Below are 23,023 nucleotides of genomic sequence, written 5' to 3' on the forward strand. Positions count from 1 at the left end.
AAATAAGATGGTAATCAAAGAATCAGAAGTAGAAAGTCCCCAACAAATCGTGTAGTAAAGAAGATGCATTTCACTACATCAACGGAAGAGGGCGTTCTTAAACTTAAAAACGAAGCAAACATTTTTTTGCTGGCCCCACCGAATCCACTTGTTAACTGAGGTCTATGAAAATCCAATACATTACCATAAACAAAATAAATAATCTAACATCTATACTGGGCTCCAAGAAGAAAACAAAAGAACTACTTTCTGCTGATAAAAGTAACTCCCTCCAAAATTAAAAAAAAAAAAACACCTACCAAGAAGGAAACTACAGTATAACACAATTCTCCAACATAAATTCAATATAACTAAATAGCAATCATAGGTATAAAAGAAAGATGAGAATATAAAAAATTCTAAATATATAAAGACTATAAATAAAATAAATAAAAATTTATTAATTGTTAATATTATTTTTTGAGATGGAGTTTTGCTCTGTTGCCCAGGCTGGAGTGCAGTGGTGCAATCTCAGCTCACTGCAACTTCTGCCTCCTGGGTTCAAGCGATTCTCCTGCCTCAGCCTCCCGTATAGCTGGAACTCCCCAAGTGATCCGCCAGCCTCAGCCTCCCAAAGTGCTGGGATTACAGCCGTGAGCCACTGTGCCTGGCCAAAAATTTTATTTAAAGATAAAATCACCTGAGAAATAAACAGTAAATTACCAACTATCCAAGAGAGAGTAAGTATATCCTGGTTTGAATTTTAAAAGCTATAAAAAAAAATTCTGGCCGGGTGCAGTGGCTCATGCCTGTAATCCCAGCACTTTGGGAGGCCAAGGTGGGCAGATCACAAGATCAGGAAATTGAGACCATCCTTGCTAACATGGTAAAACCCCATCTCTACTAAAAATACAAAAAATTAGCCAGATGTGGTGGCATGCACCTGTAGTCCCAGCTACCTGGGAGGGTGAGGCAGAAGAATCGCTTGAACCTGGGAGGTAGAGGTTACAGTGAGCCAAGATCGTGCCACTGCACTCCAACCTGGGCAACAGAGCAAGAATCTGTCTCAAAAAAACAAACAACCAAAAAATCTTAGGACAATTGAGAAAACCTAAATATGTAGATGAACTGACTAAAAAGGAGTAAATATATAGGTTAATAAGTTTACAGAAAATAAAAGTGCTAGAGAAATAAGTTAAATAACATCACAAAGAAATCAGATGAATACACAACCCAGGACAATCTTAAAAACAACTGGCCTAGACTCCAAAAAGTCAATGTCACAGAGATAACTCCTTAACTGTTTTACAGGTAATGTTATAGAGTTCTCAGGTGTGGCAGCTCACATCTGTAATCCCAGCATTTTTTATTTTTTATTTTTTTATTGTATTTTAGATTTTGGGGTACATGTGAAGAACATGCAAGATTGTTGCACAGGTACACACATGGCAGCGTGATTTGCTGCCTTCCTCCCCTTCACCTATATCTGGCATTTCTCCCCATGCTATGTCTCCACAACTCCTCACCCCACTCTGTCCCTCCCCTATTTCCCCCCAACAGACCCCAGTGTGTGATGCTCCCTTCCTAGGAGGCCAAGACAGGTGTTTGAGACTGGCCTGGCCAACATGGTGAAACCCAGTCTCCACTAAAAATACAAAAATTAGGCAGGGTACAGTGGCTCATACCTGTAATCCCAGCACTTTGGGAGGCCGAGGCAGGCACACCGCCTGAGATCGGGAGTTCAAGACCAGCCTGACTAACATGGAGAAACCCCATCTCTACTAAAAATACGAAATTGGCAGGGTGTGGTGGCACACGCTTGTAATCCCAGCTACTCAGGAGACCGAGGCTGAGGCAGGAGAATCACTTGAACCCAGGAGGCAGAGGTTGCAGTGAGCCAAGATCACGCCACTGTGTCACTACACTGCGGCCAGGGCAACAGAGTGAAACTCCTTCTCAAAAATAAAATAAATAAATAAAATATAGAATTCTCTTGCATATGATAATAATATTATGGTTATAAAGGAGTATGCTTTTTAAGTCTTAGAAAGGCATATTAAATATTTAGGGGTAAAATGTCATGATGTCTACAATTTACTTTCCAATGGCTGAAATTTTTAAAAATAGATGTGGGAATATACCTATATAGAGAGAATTCAAACAAATATGGGTTAGTAGATTTAGGTGATGAGTATTCACTGTATGTCAGCTTTGTCATATGCTCAAAATTTGTAATAATGAAAAGTATAAGAAACCATTTACTATAAAGCTACAACAGGTACAAATAGATCAGGGAAAATAAAGAGAAACTCCAGAAACTGTCCAAAATACAAAGTGTAGTAGTATTTCAATTCAATGGCATAAAGAATGTTTATTTAATTGCAAAGAAATAATTGGCCATGTATAAGAAACAAATTTAAATGGTTATTTAACCCTTCATAAAAAACAACATTCCAGGTTAAACAAGCTACATGTAAAATAATTCATATTTTACAATAAACGAGACTAGCTTTATAACCTTGGGAATGAACAGGAGTCCCGTAAGACAGTAAATTTGAATGTCAAAAAAAATAAAAAGGACAAACATTTTACCTACCACAACAAAAAATTTAAAAATTGGATGCAAAAATGGCACAAAGGAGAGACAGAGGAAATATTTGTAACGTTTAACAAAAGAATAAAAAATCTAATCTTTGAAAAATAAATTCTAACAAATTGATGAGAGGGCAAAATAGCATGTAGTTTGCAGAAGAGAATATGCTAATTTCTATTAACAGATTTAAGTATTCTGAACTTTGGCCTGGTGTAGTGGCACACACCTGTAATTCCAGCACTTTGGGAGGCTGAGGCAAGGTGGATCACCTGAGGTCAGGAATTTGAGACTAGGCTGGGCAACATGCTGAAACCCCATCTCTATTAAAAATACAAAAATTAGGCCAGGCACAGTGGCTCACGTCTGTAATCCCAGCGCTTTGGGAGGCTGAGGCGGGCAGATCACCTGAGATCAGGAGTTCGAGACCAGCCTGGTCAACATGGTTAAACATTGTCTCTTCTAAAAATAAAACATTAACTGGGTGTGGTGGCCTGTGCCTGCAGTCCCAGCTACTTGCCAGGCTGAGGCAGGAGAACTGCTTGAACCCAAGCAGTGGAGGTTGCAGTGAGCTGAGATCACGCCACTACACTACAGCCTGGGCAACAGAGTGAGACTCCATCTCAAAAAAAAAAAAAAAAAAAAAGAAATACAAAAATTAGCTGAGTGTGATGGCAGGCACCTGCAGTACCAGCTACTTGAGAGGCTAAGGCAGGAGAACTGTCTGAACCTAGGAGGTGGAGGTTGCGGTGAGCTGAGATCACAACACTGCAGTCTAGCCTTAGCAAGAGAGCAAGACTCCACCTCAAAAAAAGAAAAAAAAAATTCTACACTTCACTAGAATATAAACTCCAGGGGAGCAAGGTCTTTGTGTTCATTTACATTTCCCAGAGAGTTCAAAGCTAGCAGCATGCTAAAAGCCTTTAGTAAATGTTTGCAAGCTGTAGGCCAGACGCATAGGTGGAGGGAACAATGCAAATCAAGGAATCACCGTTTTTTACCTATCAAAATGGCAATAATTAATGAGGCTGTTATATTCAGTGCTGCAGAAGGTAAAATAAAGTCTTTATTAAAATTAAAAACATATAAAACCTTTGATTAAACAATTCAATTTAGAGGAATCTATTTCATAATATAGAAGCAGCAGAATTTCAAAACACATTAAGTATATGAAGATCTGCATTTCCTGTACTGACTTAAAGTTGCAAACAACCTGAATGACATTGACAGGGAAATAGTTTATTATTAAATCATGGTGCATCAATAATGTGAAATACTGTTATCACTAATTAAAAGGATGCAATAGCTGTCCTTCTTGATGCTGAAGGATGTTCTGTGAAAAAAAAAGGAACTTGGAAAGCTTCTATTAGTAAGTTTAATATGGGAAAAATAAAAGCTAACATGAGTACCTACATAAATGAACATGGAGTAATTCGTGGAAGAATACATATCAAACTTAACACTAATTACCTCAGAGTAATGGGATTAGAGAAGCAAGATGTTATTAAAGTTTTTAAAAACCGAGGGTGATGGCAAAGTAGCCACACCGGGGGGAAAAAAAAAAAAAAAAAAGTTTTTAAAAACCTCCGTTGTTTAACAATGAGCATGATTTTGATACTTTTTAAAAATCAAATTATGACTTTCAATTATTTTCATTAGAAAGAAATACATAAACTGGTTTTTAAAAAGGGAGAAATGATAAGTTGATGAAAAAATTCATTTATATTCATATACCCATTATAGAAACAATGCTTCTTAACATGTAAACTATATTAGAATGTACATAATAAATAGAAGCCAAGCATACAGTTAATGTAACTTCTACTTCATATGGATCAAATACAATGAGTCTAACTAATGGAAAATTCTTCGTATGTGAGATAATATTAATGACATTTCACTCTTTTCTGAGGTAAACCTTCAATTTGTATTCCTATAAGAGACTTTACAATTTTCTAACACCCAAATTTCAGTCAAAAAGTATAGGCAAATAAAGTATGGGAGGACCAAAATGCTAACAATAATTAACATTAGTTGGCGGAATAATGGGCAGGTACTGAATTTTTCTAAGTTTAAAACCATGAATTAAACATTCCACATGGTCCTTTTTCTGGAGACAGGGTCTTGCTGTAACACAGGTTGGAGGGCAATGGTATGATCACTGTGCACTGCAGCCTCAACCTCCTGGGTTCAAGCAATCCTCCCAGCTCAGCCTCCTTGGTAGCTGGGACTACTGGCACATGCCATCACACCCAGATAATTTTTGTATTTTGTGTACACACAGGTTTTGCCATTGTGCCCAGGTTGGTTTCAAACTCCTGGGCTCAAGTGATCTGCCTGCCTCTGTTTCCCAAAGTGCTGGGATTACAGGCGTGAGCCACCATGCCCAGCCCCAACATGGTCTTCTTGGTTGATTAACTTGGAGCCTTGCCATAGTGAGCGCTATATACAAGTGTAAATAAAAATAGTAACTTATCCACAGAGAGGCTAGGTCTTCTGTTAGCCTATTCAATTTCTCTTTTCCTAAACATTCTGAATTCTTCAAAAAACAAACCTTGTACAATAAAATGTCTTTGTCACTTTAATTTTTTGCACAGGAGGTGAAAAAAAACTAAGGTCAAATAATGTAATTACAGTAAAACACATATTCTCACAGATAGTAAGAAATAATGTAACTCATTGTTTCATAGTTATGATAATTTATATGTTATTTACTCAAATCATATGTACTGTAAAATCAAAGAGGAAAGTATCAGGGATGTACAGTCAGTGATCAGACAGTAATTTCAGACAGATTGGCAATTGTCTGATCCCTAAATTCCAGATTTCAGTAACAGTGATCTGCTATGTGGGATTAAAAATAATAAATATGTACCATATGCAGTATTACTTAGGAGATTACTCAGAGATGATTCAAGAGGAAGCCCCTGACAGTGGGTCAAGCACTGAGTTCTCATCTCATCCCTACTAACCATCTGATCTTGCTCATCATTCAATGCTCTGAGGCTCAAACTCTTTTCCTGAATCTGGGTCAGTTCATCTTTAAGGTGAAATTTTCACCCTTTTGGGTGAAAATCTTCTGAGTTTTAGTATCTTCTTCAGCAAGGGAAGAAGAGAGGAAGAAAACAAAACCAAAACATGGAATTGTTATATGGTTTCACATAAAGCTCAAAAATAAAAAAATGAGGACTACAAGTCAAAAATTTAGATTCCAGAATTAAAAAACAAATTCTTAAGATTTGTTTTATTACATACATACTATTCTTGTGATCTTTATTTGTTCAAAAGAAAACCAATTTTGTTGTCTGCATGATGGGAAAAATGGGAATGACTAGCATCATTTGTAGAAAACATACTTGGACATTCTTAAAATCTTAGGTCAGACATAAAGTGAAGTAAAACAAATAGAAAATATCCTAAAGATTATTAAGCACTACTAAATGCAAAATGGCAGTAATTACCTAATTACAAGAACTGAAAGTTAAAACCATTTCAAAGTAGTCTTTGACATTAGAGAGAAAATATGCTGTCCACTTGAGCGGGTGAGTGAGTGAGTACAAGAGAACTTTAAGAACTGAAGATTTGGTCAATGATGTGTCTCAAGCTTCAATGACAAATCACTAACCTCAAAATCTGGTATTAGTATTTTTAAAACGACCATTATATCATCATCTAATTCAACTGTTATTTTTTTTTAAAAGAGTAGCAGCCAAAATGATTGATACAGGAATAGGGATAATACAACCCAGAAAATAAACTTGAAGAAGGCAATTTCAGCAAGAAAATACTGAAAAGCATTTCTATTTACAAGGTAAAATTTAAAGGTCTGCTTATTCCAAATGCTCTGTTTTGCTGGGAATCATACTAGTTGAGCTTTAAAATGACTGGTTTATGAGTGCCAAAAAGTAGTGATCATTTCTGCAGATTACAATCTCCATGCTATAGAATCTAAAAGAAGCCTTATTTACCAATAGAAATTAGTGTGATGGCAGTATAGCGAAGTGATTTTTGTGCTTTGCCCTCTTATTAGATAAATGACCCTGAGCAAGTTACTTCTCCAAACTGCAGTTTGCTCAGGGATGTTCTTATATATATTATTTCATTTAAATCTCAGAATCTTTCATTAATGAGATTTGAATGAAAGAATATATATAAGAAAATTAAAAAATTATATTAAAAATTGTTACCTAAAATACTGTAAAGATATAAGTATTTTAAATAATTAGGTGCTTCCAGCAATTCTATTAACCACTGAGCCAAAAGAAAGAAAAATGTGTTTATCTAAATTCCTACAATGAAGTTACAAATGTTATTCAGAAAATGATCTATTTGAGAATTTACTTTATCCCTATTCTAATTAGTAAGGCACAAAGGTAACACTTTTAACACTTACATAATATGGGTTTTTATAGCAATGATACATTGGTATAAACCTAGCCACAGCCTTTTTTTCAAGTCTCTTTAACTTGAAGGCTACATAATTATTAATACAATATGAGACGAAAAGGTTGGCATACTAAGGCCAAAGAACAAAGCAAATGAACATACACGGAAGATTAAACACACGACTTAGGAGCTGTAAGTAACTGGATAGGATACTTTGCTAAAAATAGCATACATTCCTAATCTTGATAGGTATCTCTGGAAGAAGTAAAATATATTCCAAAACTACAAAAGCAGATTAAGTCACGATTTCAAAGCAGCTCACCGTATTTTTTTTATTTTAGTCATGCTACTTGAAAAGAGATTTGTTAAACCCAGTGGGCTGTGTCTGGCTTACACCACTACTATACATTTCCACCTACTATATTCTTTTAATTTGAAACTAATCACATCTATTTATTATATACCTTGGAGTGGCAAATAATACATTGAGACTGAATCACTACCATTCAATATAAAATCATGGGAAAAATAATATATAGTTTAGAAAACAGAACAGTCACAAAGAAAAATAGAACAATCTTCGAGTATTTGAAAGCATGTTAACAAATAATTCATTTTCCCTGTATATGTTACAAGGAGGTAGATTTTAATGCAACATAAAAAAGAATTTGTTTATTCAGAATTGAAATGGGCTTGTTTCTGAAAAATACTTTGCCAAACTGAGAGAACTCTAAAAATCCCTGCATCTTTCAATCCAGTGAACTTTAGAAATTTATTCCAAAGAAATCATTGAAGACGTGGTGAAAGATATATAAAAGAATGCTGACACGGTTTAAAGAAGCAGAAAAGGCTTATGGCAACTTAGGTATTATTTAGCCACAAATAATTTTCAATTAATAATTCAAGATAATAAGAAAATGCTTAAGATAAAATATTAGTTAGAAAAAACTATATAATGAATAGTGACAATTTTGTTTTTCTCCTGAGAAAATATTTATGTAAAAATAATTGGAAAAGAAATTGGAAGAAAGCACATCACAATTTAGCAATTGATTATGTCTATGGGTAGTGGCAATGCAGGTGATTTTTGTTCTAAATTTTAATTCAGAGCAGATAGTACTTTTTAAATCATGTTGAATGATCATCTATCAGGAATTTTATGAAAGAACTGTGTAACTCCGAAAGTCTTTTCCAACTCAAAAATTCTACAACTCTAAGAAAACTTTCTACAACGAATTTAAAAATTAACAATTCTCTGTCAAAACCAGAAAATCTACAGTTAAATTTTCAAAGAAGGACTGACAGCCAAGAATGGCATTTATTTCAGAAGTAATATCAATATCCTCTGGCTGGTAGCTCTTTTCTTAGACAGAAAAATGGGCAATGAACCTAAATGAGCTGTGATAAACAAAAGAAACAAGAATATACCTGCAATTGCCAAAAAAAAAAAAAAAAAAAAAAGAATAAAAAGAAAAAAAAAGAAGAGGAAGAGGAAGAGAAAAGGGAGAAAGGAATGAAAGCTTTTCCCTTATTTTTGGCAGAAAGGCTGCTGCTGAGATGGCTGATAAAATCTTTAAATGATTAATTGCTACAATCGTGAAAGCTACTTAACCTTTTCATTTAACTGCTAGGACTAAAAACTACAAGATTGGGGTTGGGAGAGCTTAAGAAAGTTTCTCCTTTTTACAAAAGATATCTGATTATATCAATATGATTAATATCAGAATTAAATGACCCATGATAGTAAATTTCAATTTTCTTCTAAAAAGATAGCAAACCATGAAAAAAAAATTATAAGCCACTGGTTCAATTCATAAAAATGTTACCTATTATCACCACAAACCTCAACTATCATCCATTTTTAAGCTAAAAAAAAGTTTCATAAAATTATTTATATCATAGATTAGAATTCTATAATTCAAAATTAAGAAAAATATTTCCCTTGTAATGACTGAAGAGAGATATTTGTTATAAAAGGAAGAAACCAAACAATGTCATATACTTTTTACTAGCGGTAAATAAGAATGCAACAAAAACTATCTTCTAATGGGGTATCACACTAACATTTGGATGAGAATACAAAACTAAAATTACAAAATAAAAAGAAAATAATTAAAAATCTAAAGTACAGATTATTTGAAACATCTGGAGAAATTAGTAAGGCATTTTAATTTCACCCATTTAGGTGTATGTGCATATATATACATATACATATATATTTATACACACATATGTGTATGTGTGTGTATATATATCATCTTTATTGCTCATTATATGACACATAAAATAGTTTAAATGAAATACTTATGATAGTATTTCTATATTTAGAATCTCATATGGTGGGAAAAAATTGGGGGTTTATATAGGAAGATCAAGGGAACACAACTCCTTATGAAACCTGGTCAAAATACACAGCTTATTTTTCTTTCCTTTTTGGTTTTTAATAAAAAGTATTATAGACAAAAAGAAAAAACAAAAATCCTCAAGACCATGATTTTCTCACCAGTTATTGTAAACAAGAAAAGATCTGCTTTCCCAAAATATTACAACTAAGACACAAATTTATTTTTAAAAAGGAAAGGAAGGAAAGAGAAAGATATTACTGTCCTTTTAGAATTAAATACTTACCCTTGTTTTTACAGATTCATTCTATCAGAAAGTTCTAGCAGAAACTAACACCGGAAATATACTCATGGCTTTCTAATTAACACATGAAAAAATACCCATTAAAAATATTAAAGATAAACAACATGCTAGAAACAGTTCTAATCTGATCAATGAATATGCTATGTGTAAAACTTCATGAAATCTGTTTTTTCTTATTTACTTATTATTATTTAATCCAGGAACCATTTTTGAGGCAATTTTACTTGACCACCACCCATTTCCTATTGTGACAAATGATTCAATACCCAGTATCTTCAACCATTTTTTAAATCCTCGAGTATTTAAGACTTACTGCCTAGAAGAATGTGTAAAAACATTACATAATTCAACATTTCTGTAACAGCTACTGCACTTGAAAATTAGTAACCAAATTCTGAAAAACCTGTTCTCTGCTTAAAACAAAAAACAAAAAACAAAAAAAAAAGAACTTCCATAAATCTTTTTCAAAATGGCATCTGAAAAATAAATACCCTCAAGAAGACACTAATTCACAAATGCTTTTACAGGAAATAGCAGGAAACAATATTTTACACATTTCAAAAGGGCATCATATACTTCTGAATGTTGCAACAGACTCCAGATCTGCAATCGTGCTGCAGTCATGAATAAACATATTACTCTGAAGTTCTAAGTATGTGTGGCCATATCAAGGGCATGAAGCATGTATAACAGATTTGAAATGGATTTACATTACCTCCAACCTTAGGACCACCTGCTGAACCAGGCTTCCTTGCACTGTTGACAGGATTTCCGGGTGTTTTAGGTGGAGGAACCTTGAAGGCTGAAGCAGCTGATGACGGCCTATTTCCATCCACTGATTCTTCATCATCGAAGCTTTTATCTGCACAAAGCATTAGAAGAATGTATTTAAGAGAACTAAGCTTTGTTACATTTTCCCTAAGGCTCAAAAATAAAATAAAGCCATATATAGAATCATTACTTTGGTAAGCTATGTAATACAAAATAAAGGTCCTTTGAATAAGCATTTATATATTGGCTAACACCATATAAAATAATCCTCTGTAATTTAAAATCAAAATGCAGTATTTTCATATTTCTTATATATATTAAGTCAAAACATAAAACAAAACATATTAACTCTAAAGGTAGTAATTTTCCTGTTTTTGCTACTCATATAAGCATTTTCTGCCAGCTCCTCCCATAGTGCATCTTGTAGCATGCCCTGCCTTATTCCTTATTCCCAGATTCTGCAACTTACAATCACAGATGCGTTTGCAAATCAGTCGCCTCATTCCTCTGAAAGCTCTTAATTTCCCTCACCCTAGGAGGCTCCCAACAGTTCACATGGCCAAATACAGTAAATTCGATACTAATCAAAGATTCTATCAAAAAAAGACAGAAACAACCACAGAACCACCACTGAGGTTTGTGCCGGCATTTTTCTTTCTCTTCCCTGCCCTAGGTGCTGTAACAGCCAATCAGCTACAAGGTGACATCATCTTATGGCAGCTACTGCCAGATGAAAGGTAAAAATTCTCCATGCATCTAAAATATTCTATAATCCTTATTCTATATCAAAATTTCAAAGGCATTCAAAACTAAAGGTTTAGAAATCTAAATATGTGTTCTTATTTGACATGAAAATTTATATAAATAGAAATTAAGATTGTATGCAATATTCATTCTGCTGGGATGCTTATTATTGCATCAGTAAAGCACAGACTGCCACAGTGCTCATTACTGTGCATAATTAACTCTGTAATCTTAAAATCTGCTGTTTATTTAAGCCATAGAAATCAAACAAAACAATTTGTTTTCATAAATGATTCTGCAAGGCTCCTTTCGGAATATGAATGACCACACTAGCATCATCTACTTATATGTAAATGAAACACCTCCCAGCATACACATACACACACACATGCACACGCACAAGCACGCGCGCGCACACACACACACAGTATATGCATTTTACTCTCCTGAGAAGATGGTTTTCTCTAGGACCCTGCACAAATCAACCATGACAAATAGATGGGCGAGGCAGAGAAGCAGCTTTACCAGACTTCAGATCAATATGCCAGAATCTTTTCCTTTCAATGGGCTTTCTATACCTAAACAAACACCCAGTCACCTAGAATTAAATAATTCCTATAAAGAGATACTATCAATACAACTATTAAATATATTTTAAATAAAATATGCCAAGAAAGTTTTAAGACTTTTATTAAAGGAAAAAAGAATCAGACACTCTAATAAAAAGCCACATTCTATTTCAGAAAGTGTTTTTAAGTAATACAACTTGCAGGAAAAAATTATCTTCTACTCTTAAAAAATTGTTTTGTAGCATAACACTATTAGGGAATCATTTTGGATAAATTAATAAGCTTAAAACCTGTGCAGTACATAGACTGCTCTGTTAAAAACACTAATATAATTCCAAATAAACTTTTTGCTACTATTATGTTAAAAAATGCAGCTAAGAAAGACACACTAGACATACAAATCTACAGAAAGTTAATCACTGAAACACAGAGTAGCCAGAAGTTCCCATGGAAACAGTATTCTGTTCCTACACACACACAAGGATTGAAAAGAGTAAATATGTTCCTACCATTAAAAAAAAAAAAATTAACTCAACATTCTCAAACTACTGGGAAATTAATTTTTAAACTTTTTAATCAAAATACAGCAAAGTATACAAATCATCAGTATGCAGCTAATTAATTTTCACAAAATGACCATGTCAGTATAACCAGTATCCAGATCCACAGATTATTACCAGCATCCTGTAAGTGCCCTCAAGACTCGTAAAAGTCTACATTTCCTTCCAAAACCAACTAGTCTTGAATTCTAACATTTGGTTTTGTTTATTTTTGAACATTATGTAAAAGGAATACAATACGTATTCTGGTATCTAGCTTCTTTTAACTCAGTGTTGGAAGATAATGTTTGGAAGATTCCTTTTCATTGCTTATAGTTTGCTAGTGTATGAAAGTACCACAATTGATTAATATCCATTCTACTACTGATAGATATGGACTGTTCCAGTTTGAGGTTATTATAAAACGGTACTACGAAGAGGTAAGCAAACAAAGTAAAAGGTTTCTAAAGATTTGAGCCTTATTGAGGAAGTAGTAAATACAGTAATTTATTTTAGATTATAATAAATCGAAGATGCATAGGAATATCTAGGGCACTGGTCTTTGAAATGTAGTGCCTATACCAGCAGCTGAGCGTCACCTGGCAATTTGTTAAAAATGCAAATTATTGGGCCCCAACCGAAACCTACTGAATCAGAAACTCTAGAGATGCAGCCCAGTAATTTATGTATTAACAAGCCCTCCCGGTCATTCCGATGCATGATCCAGTTTAAGAATCATTCCCCTAGGGGAGGGGATGGCATTTTTTCTCTGTAAAGGACGACGTAGCGAATATTTTAGGCTTTGTAAAACCATATATATATGGTCTTTCCATACAACTACTCAATTATGACATTATAGCACCAAAGCAGTTATATACACACAATATGTAAACAAATGGGTGTGGTTGTATTTCAATAAAATTTTATATACAAAAACAGGAGGGCAGATGGATTTGGTCTATAAGCAACAGTTTGCCAATCTCTGCTCTAGGCTAACTACTAAAGAAAAGTGAGTATACACATAGAAGAAAAAGAAAATAAATTTAAAATATCTGATTGACTGAAAAGAAGGGGAGAGACAAAAAGAATAAAACAAGTGGATAAGATAGAAAATAAAATAGTAAATACAAAACCAAGTATACCAGTAATTCTCTTAAATATAAATGAACTAGTACAGGTGAAAGATCCAGACTGAATTTTTTAAAACTGGCTGCTTAAATGAGATACATTTTTACCTTTAAAGTCACAAAAAGGTTAAGGAAAGACAGACCAATGATGCAGCTATACTAATTTCAAATAAAGCAGTTTGAAAAAGCATTACTAGAGATAAAGAAAGATGTTTAATAATGAGAAAGAGGTTATTCCACGGGAAAAAAATCAAAGCCCTGAATATTTATGTACCCAATAACACAGCTTCAAATATACAAAACAAAAACTGAAAAACTAAAAGCAAAAATAAATAAATCTACAAACACAGGAAGAAATAAAATTTTACCCACCTCCAATAAGGTTATGGTTTTTTTGACTATCAGCTAAAAGAATTCATAAAATGAATTCATTATCACTACCCCTAAAATTTAAAATTTGTAAAACAATAAATATTCTGGGCTTAAATTTTTTAAAAATAACTATGAAATATCAAAACAAGTCTCAATTATTTTCTTCCTAGCAGCTATCACTTACTGAAATAATAGACACTAATTTTTCTATGTGGATTGGAGGCTTAAGAACAGAAACTTTGTCTTGTTCATGCTGCAACCCCATTACCTAGAATAGTCTAAAAATAATTGTCAGAGCAAACCAACTCTTCCTGCTGCTTGCCTTGTCCCCTAAAGTTTATTCTCAATATGTGATCCTGGGTTGAACAAACTCATAACACAATCACTATTCAAAATCCTCTTATGACTACATAAAAAGGCCTACCAGAACTCTAAGATCTTAAATGTCATGTAGGTCTCTCCAACCTTATCTCCTACCTATTTTCCCCATTCTCACTAATCCCACCCCGCCAACCTAGCTTCCCTGCTATGATTCATGTCAGGGCCTTTGAACTTGCTCCTTCTGCCCTGAATGCTTTTTTCATCCACATCCATACTGTTCACTCACCAGTTTCATGTCTTTATTCATCTGTTGCCTTCTCAATGAAGTTTTCCTCTGGATACTAAAATCACAAACACCCTAGTGTTTTCCCAACACTCTATTACTCTGATGTACCCCTGCCTCCCTGCATTATTTCTTCCTGGCACTTACCATCTATATATTTCACTTACTTTGCTTATCTGTGTTCTGCTGAAATATATGAGCTATTGGATAAAAACTTTTGTCAATTTTGCCCTCTGTTTTATCTTCAACATGTAGAAAAATATCTAGAATGGCACACATTTCAGAGTATGGAGACTTTCAATCTTCAGTGAAAACATTACCAAGTTATTTAAAGTAATACTACAAAGGCAAACAATATTATACACTAAATAAGGCACATATTTTAATATGTAATAAAAGCAATAAATATTTTATAAGATATTAAAAAAATACAAGGATAAAACCAGTACAGTGGAACTTCCTTTCCAAAGGCCTTGTGGGGCAAAGGGAACAGAATTCAAAGTCCACATTAGATGCAGAGTCTAATAAAAGACTCTTCCCACCAAAAGCTCGTATACCAAACAACTATACCCTTGAGGTTAAAGTAAATCATAGGTAAGATCTTAACTTCCTATAGTCAATTCCTTTCAAGCTTTTTTCGAAAGAGAATAACAGAGAAGTGAATCAAATAGAGTGCTTCATTAAGGTCAACTGCTTGGGCGGTCCAGACACTCAAGACCTTAAACTCTGTGGGCTCAGACTGGTAGTACTTTCAACCAACAGCCAAACAAAATGCAAAATTTCCCTGAAAGAAAGGTGTCTGGCCTCAAATTACTCCCACAAATAATTTTCCACAAGGCACCAGGTACAACAGGAGACAAGGCACCACGAGCAAGAACAAATAAAAATAAACAGATAATAGGAAAAGACCCACTTAAAATCCTATAGTTACCAGGCACGGACTATACAATAACTGAGCAAACTTGACTTTGGGGATTGAAAAATTATAAAAAATGACATAGATTTTTAAAATAACCAAATGGAACTTCAAAAAATGAAAATATAGTAACTGAAATTTAAATTCAGTAGGCAGGCATAACAGTAGCTTAGACACAGCTCAAGGGATCATTAGTGAACTAAAAGATAAGTCAGAAGACACCACTTAGGATACATACAGTAGGTGCTCTAATATGTACTAAATAAACAAAAAAAAGGATGAAACAACAAAAAGCAAACTACAAATTATGGCTGTATTGACACTTTTGTTCTTGCTCCAAAGTTTCAAAAAAAGACTAGTATTGCTGGGTACATAAACTGTACAAGATAAGCATATTAAAATATATTAAAGGACAGAAATTAATAAAATGAGCAGGCTGTAGTGGTTTTCTATATAAGGGAGATGGAAAACATGGAAAGAAAATGGAGGAAAGAAGGGGAGTAGGAAGAGATAGAAACAGAGAAGGAAGATATGGAAACGAAGGAGGAAAAGATGGAAATGGTGGAGGCAGGAGAGGGAGGAGATCAAACAGAGGAGGAGGAGGAAATAGAGAAAGATGGAAGAGATGGAGAGGAAGGGGAGGTAGATGGAAGAAGAGATTAAAGATAGAGCAGGAAAAAGAAGGGGAAGAGACTAGAGGAAGAAGGGAGAAGGGGAGAAACAGGCAGAAAGAAGATGGAAAATGAAGACCAAGTAGAATAAGGTTTTACCTTTCGTTGCCTTCATGTAACACTTGGAAACTGTCCCCAGCAAGCACTGAGACAGTATAGGCCCACCATGACATATATGCATGCCTGAAAGTCAAAAAGCTCTGAAAACCCAGCTTTTATTTTGTCTTTTAAACTCATTTGGTGGCATAAACTGATCTGAACTCAGTTTATGACAAAACATGATGTGAACTGTTATGAGGCTATTTATTATATTTATTCTACTCAGTACGAATTCACACACATTTAATTCCAAAAACATGGCTGGGCGTGGTGGCTCATGTCTGTAATCCCAGCACTTTGGGAGGCCAAGGCAGGTGGATCATTTGAGGCCAGCAGTTTGAGACCAGTCTGGCCAACATGGTGAAACCTCGTCTCCACAAAAAATACAAAATTTAGCCAGGCATGGTGGTGCACGCCTGTTATCCCAGCTACTTGGGAGGCTGAGGCAGGAGAATCCCTTAAACCCAGGAGGTGGAGGCTGCAGTGAGCTGAGATTGCGGCACTGCACTTCAGCCTGAGCAACAGAGCGAGATCCTGTCTCAGGAAAAAAAAAAAAAATTAATGTGCTTGATTATAGGGTGCTGCCCCAGGCCCAGCAAGAACTGTTACATAATGCATGGGGTACATATGACCTTATTAATTTTCTAAAATCTGATACATTCTGAATTCCAAAACACAAACAGTCCTGGTTTCAGATAAGGGTCTGTGAATTTATATTCATCATATCTTGTCTCTTTTTTTCTTTTTCTCACTGCAGGAAAGCCATGAAATGGCTTTTTAAACTTTTATCTCACTTTTTTTTTTTTTTAAGACAGAGTTTTGCTGTTGTACCCCAGGCTGGAGTGGAATGGCATGATCTTGGCTCACCGCAACCTCTGCCTCCCAAGTTCAAGAGATTCTGTTGTCTCAAGCCTCTTGAGTAGCTGGGATAAGAGGCATGTACCACCAAGCCCAGCTAACTTTGTCTTTTTAGTAGAGATGAGGTTTCACCATTTTGGCCCAGATAGTCTTAAACTCCTGACCTTAGGTGATCTGCCTGCCTCGGCCTCCCAAAGTGCTGGGATCACAGGCCATGAGCCACCACACCCGGTCTCCACTTAACTTTTATGGGTACATGTATTCCAAAACCCAAAACTTCTGCTTCTCCAATTCATATAAAAGATAAAAAACTGTTCCATATTACATGGCAAATAAAGGAGCAAGTCAAAATGTTACTACAACTCACAGAAAAAAATTCATTTTGTGTGGATTTTCTTCAGTGGAACAAACAATTCAGTAAGAAGAATCCACAACACCATGAATTTTCATGCACAAAATATGCTTCACTTCACATTAAGTAGTTTATTATACCAAAGTTCCTCTTCTCTCTTGAAGCTGTATCCTTCCTTATTCTAATTAAAACAATGAACAACAAGACTTGGGATTTGTGAGCTGTTTTACGCTCTTACATACCCAGCCAAATTACAAACTGAGATTAGGAAACAATAATCCCCATAAACTATTGTACCACAGATGCCTTAGAAAACTCAAATTTTAGCTGTCTATACTTCCCACACTGTACTTTTGCAATGAGATGCTTTCCTTGGCTTTTCTCTAATCTCACAGGTCTCTCTAGCAGCTCAGTCTCTTCTGCTGGCTGTTCTTTCTCTACCCTACAATTAATTAAATGTTGACTATTCTCTTTTTCTCCAGACTATCCACTCTCTATATGACCTCATTCATTCTCAATGGTTTTAAATACCTTCTGTATGCTGACAGCTCTCAAATGTTTGTCTCTAGCCTAGACCATCTCTGAGTTGCAGACCTATATATCCAATTGCCTACTAGATATCTCCCTCATGGGTATCTCCAAACCAATCTAATTTGATATAGATACAAAACACCAACATCATCCAAAACTGATCTCCCTAAGTTCTCCCCCATCCCAGTAAATAACATCAGTGTCTATTCAGCTGCTCAAGTTCATAATGTGGGAACCCACCTCAAGTTTTCCTTTGACCCACACAGATATCTACCAACAGTTCCTGTGTATAATTCCAAGCTGCATCTTAGATCCACCTATTTCTCTTTACCTCTGCTGCCACTCCTAACCTAAAGCCAGACCAGTATTGTCTCAGCCTATATTACTACCACAGCCTCTTAAATGGTCTCCTTGCTTCTTTATTTGACTTCCTTCCAAACCACAAAGTAGACAATATAATCTTCTAAAAAAGTAATTTGGATCAATGGCTGCCAAAATCACTAAATGAAAGGCTGGGAGGGGGGAACTGTAAAGGACGGATCAGGCTGATAACACCTAAACACACTGTTCAATATTTGCATCACAAATAAAGACAATCAGACAGCATACGCCTTCTGAAAGAAATCCAAAATACCACACATGAAAATATGTACCAACCCCACTATAATAAATTAGACTTGATTCTGATCAAACCATTAGAAAAATTTTCAATTTTGAGCAAATATAGGAGATACAGAAACATTAAAAAGCAAAAATATAAAAGCAACATACGATGCAATAAAAAATTCTAGTGTGCAGGAAGAATATTTAACAGACTTTTTTCTTCAATAAATAAATGGCAAGAGGAGAAAAAGTGAGATAAATCCTATAGATGAATAGAGCCTTAAGAAGTATACCAATCAATTGCAATGGTGAACCTTCTTCAAATACTGATTTAAAACAAACTGTAAAAAGATATTCACAAAACACTTGAGAAAATGTGAATACATTATTTGACACTATGGGTTAAACTTTTAGGTGTGACAATGGTATTGTAACTGTCTTTCTAAAAGACACTTTATTTGATATATGTGATGAGTATTATGTGCACATACACACACATCTTAGTCCAGCAGGATAACAGAGATGGAAGAAGATGGGGTAGGGATATAGATAAATAAATACTAGTCATGAGCTGATAATTTCTTGAAACTGGATGATGAGTGTAATGGAGGTTCATTAAAATACTCTCTATTTCTGGGTATGTTTGAAATGCTTCATTAAAAAATTATAACTTTATAATCACTTTACTCCCTTGCTTAAAATCCTGCAATGGAATCCCAATAAACAACTCAAAAGGGCAAAGAAAATGAAATGAGGGTGAAATATGTGAAATCAGCATCTAAAAGATCACAGCAAATTCTTAAAAGATGCAAATAAAAAGAAGGGACATTCCCTTTGCCTTGAGCTGTCAAAAACGAAAAGAACAGCTACTGAAGAATAACGCCATGTCACCACAGCAAAGCTGCAATTTGGAATTCTCAGACACTAAAACAGTAGAGAATTGATCTACCTTGCAGAATAACAGAGAAGTGACTATTTCTAAGCCAGAAAGTACAGGGATGAGTATAAGGAGCAACTGAAAATCTATGGAATGGTTTTATTAAACTCTTTCCCATCCCCAATTCAGGGAGCACAGTATTTTACACAGTCTGCGTGAGCGCACACACACACACAAACACAATTTTTTGAAAATGGAACCACTCAAAAAAAAAAAAGTAAGTTCTTGGACACATTTAACTTTTGTTTGTCAAAGTTAAAACTTAATAGAAGGAATGGGTGAGAAAGTCAAGGATATCTCTCAGAATATAGAGTAAGAGAAAGACATAAAACTTGAAAGCAAAGACAAAACATAAAGACAGAGGATCAACACAGGAGGCTCAATATCTGAATAATAACAATCAGGTAAGAAAAAACTAAGCTAATAAAAGAGAAAAGAATCAAATAGTAAAAATGTAAAACATCTTCAATTTAAACTAAAATGAAAAAATATAGCAAAAGTATTAGAAATAAAAAATTCAAGCACTTCAAAAAATAAGACAATTGGCTATATTTTAATATTCACATGAAGATGCAGTATTGTCAGCAGCACAATCTTTAGTTAATTATTTATTTATAAGAAATAGTCAGTTTTATACAAAGTTTAATAGAGGCTAAGATATTTGATAAAGTATCCTGAAATTTCTAGGTAAATATAACTGACTAGTAGTTAATATATTTTAAGACTTTTAGCCTTTTATATAAAGGGGCCCTTTCAAAATTCAAGACTTTGAACAGTTCAATGAAGTAAAGAGACAATCACAATTTAAACCACTATTTGGTATTGACACATGCCATAATAGCCATAATATCAAACTAATTAAGAAATGAGGCTCAGAATCAGGTTTATTTAGAATCTTTACAAAAATCAAGCCATGTCCAGTACTTAAATTTTCAAGACAGTTATAGACTGACTATTGCAGCTGTAAGAACATCAATTGTACTATTCTATATGTACAAAGAAAACATATAAACCTTTTCTTGAAGATTCAAGTTCATTAGCAATATCAGGTTTCAGGATATGTTACTACTGATGCCCAACCTCCTGCAGCCAGGGGGTTAAATGAGACTGCCTCAGAAGGGTACAGTATTTATTTTTAATAAATAATTATTAAAAATTAACATATGTAATTTATATAATAAAAAATTTTGAATAATTATTTATTCAAAGGTACAGTATATGCACTTATATGCCCTTACCACAGACCTAAAACACAGGATGGTTGTATAACACCATTCAATGGCTACAGCAGGAGGGTACTATAGGGTTGCTTTATTTTAGTCATTGTCTATTTTCAACCTTTGTGCTTGCTGCTAACTGCCTGTATTACTACTGCTAATGCCCAATCTTCTGTCCCTTGTAATGTACTTTTTTGCCTTACAGACTTCTTTTCCCTCTATCAATGTTCCTACAAGAAAAGTTGGCCTTTTTGACAGTAAGTCAAATGGTTGCTTTCTTTCATTAATTTAAATTACCCAATCCTAGTATATCACAAAGAATATTCAACCACATGGAAGAAGAGAGATATATTTAGTATTAATTTCTTTCTATTGTTCTATAAACAATTGTAAACCAAGTTATATATTAGTTTGATATAGTCCTAGAAGGCTGGTCTCTAGAAAGCCATGGTTACATCATCACTTGTATATATATTTTTAAAGACTCATTTTTTGAATAATAGACCGTGTTGAAATGCTAAAAGTTTAGAAACACTCTATTTACAACAAAACCTTATTTCTTTCCAGCCACTCTGCAGCATAACAACAAAAGGCCAAATTCCTCTTGCACGCTTTTTGAGGCAGATTGCAGGGCTCAGCACCACATAATAATCCTACAGGTTTTTAACTCTATCTGGTTTGATTGTCCAGAGCTACTGCATGATTATCTGACTGCTTGGTTTAATACTCATGGGTAAGAGTGAAGACAACTAAACTGAAAAGCCTCCAAACCCACCCCCAATTCTTAAGTGAAAGTCATTACAGTGCTTCACAAATCCAAGTTTGCCTAGAAATAAAACTGCTAATGAAATCTTTCCTATGGTCTTTAAGTTAAGCTTATATAACATATTCAATAGATAACGGATTAGTAAGTGAAAACTTATTAATCTGTTGGTCAAACAACCAAAATTTGGCTAAGGATACTGAAAGGCAATCTACAGAAAAGGAAATATAAATAACCAAACATATGAAAATGATCAATCTTATCAGAAAGCACAGATGTTTATAAAGGGTGAGATATTTTTCAACCATCTGATAGGCAAATTTTAATAATAACCAGAACTGAAAAGAATGTAGGACAGCAGGCACTACTGGTGGGGGTATAGGAGGGAAAGCCTCTTTTGGAGAAAATTACCTATACCTAACAATTCTAAAATGAATGAAAACTTTGTTTCAGAAATTCCATGTCCAGACTATTTTAAGAAATATAAATGTATGTGTACACGCAAACACATGTGGTTTGTACGAAGATGCTTATTTCAGAACTATTTAGAAAAATTATATATAGCAAATAAATTTCCATATAAGACAAAATGGTTATGATATGTCCATATTATAGAATACTATGCAACAGTTTAAACAGATGATACAGAATAACACATGATATTATTTTTTAAAAAAATTCTTAATGCCATACTAAGTAAACACAGCAAATGGCAAAATTACATTCAGAATGGTATCATTTACGTAAACACAGTCAAAGCAAAACCATATACTTTGATACTTAATATACATGTGAAGGCACAGTAACAGGTAGGAAAAGACATGTTCCACATTATTAAAAGTGTTCTCCTCTGCTTATACCTGGAATCAGGGCTTGGAGGTAGTTTTGAAGGGATTTTTGCTTTATCTTCCTTGTTTGAATTTTGAAAAGGAAATGACATTTGTATATTAAGTTCATAATTAAAATAAAACATAAAAAACATCAGGTAGGGGTAGTGTAATCCATTTGTTTTATACATTCATGTTGTGTATGTTTACATGATTCTGGTACAGCGTATGTGCATTGGATGTGATAAAGACTAATATGCAGAGGAGTACATATCAAACTGCTAAGAACTATATAAATTCCAAGATAGCCTATTACTATAGACATATCTTTATTGTTTAAATTTTTTAAGAAGGCAGGTTTTTTTAAAAGAAGAGAATTAGCTGGAATGTTACCCTCTGATATTTGTCAGAGGTCGTTAGTTTAAAAAAAAAAAATTCCTAAACAGTCCACATGTTGTTATATATATTACTTGAAAAATGAAAATGTAAGCAAATATAAAACTATAACCATTTAACCTAAAATGTTTAAGAAAGAAAATAAAATCTGGTTATGGCCCACACCAAATGCAACATTTAGACTTATCTACAAATTAAGGTGTTTTTTGTTTTTTTTTTTTAAATAGGAAGAAACTTAGGAATTCCCCTAAATATATGAGAACTTGTCAATCCTGCTTTTGTTTTAAAAATTGGTATTGAAAAATTATTTTCTCAATTATTTCCATAAGATCATATAAAAGTTACATAAATTCTTAGAATAAATCATAACAATATGCCAGCCAAATTTTCTATCAGATTTCCATTTAAATGTATGTAATAGGTTAAATGACTGTCCACCAATACCATCATTTTGATGAATTTGTATGCTATTCCTCATAGCCCCCGGGGAATCACTTCATAGAAAGAAGAGGTCACTAAATACATA

General features: G+C 34.1%; 1 protein-coding gene across 50 annotated transcripts in view; it reads right to left on the minus strand.

Moving 5' to 3' along the window:
• Positions 1-23,023, minus strand: part of CLASP2 (cytoplasmic linker associated protein 2) — a 234,298-nt gene that overhangs the window by 152,463 nt on the left and 58,812 nt on the right. For 42 of the 50 annotated variants that reach the window (XM_032269320.1, XM_032269052.1, XM_032269259.1 and 39 more), the window contains one exon: positions 10,317-10,463. In XM_032269320.1, coding sequence (XP_032125211.1) covers positions 10,317-10,463 — 147 coding nt within the window. Of the gene's footprint in view, positions 1-10,316; positions 10,464-10,841; positions 11,137-23,023 lie in introns of those variants that run through there. The other 8 variants (XM_032269416.1, XM_032269397.1, XM_032269388.1 and 5 more) reach the window with 4 other exon arrangements.

The sequence above is a fragment of the Sapajus apella genome, unplaced genomic scaffold (genome assembly GCF_009761245.1).
Source record: "Sapajus apella isolate SASKATOON/1434 unplaced genomic scaffold, GSC_monkey_1.0 scaffold4, whole genome shotgun sequence".
Classification (NCBI taxonomy): Eukaryota; Metazoa; Chordata; class Mammalia; order Primates; family Cebidae; genus Sapajus; species Sapajus apella.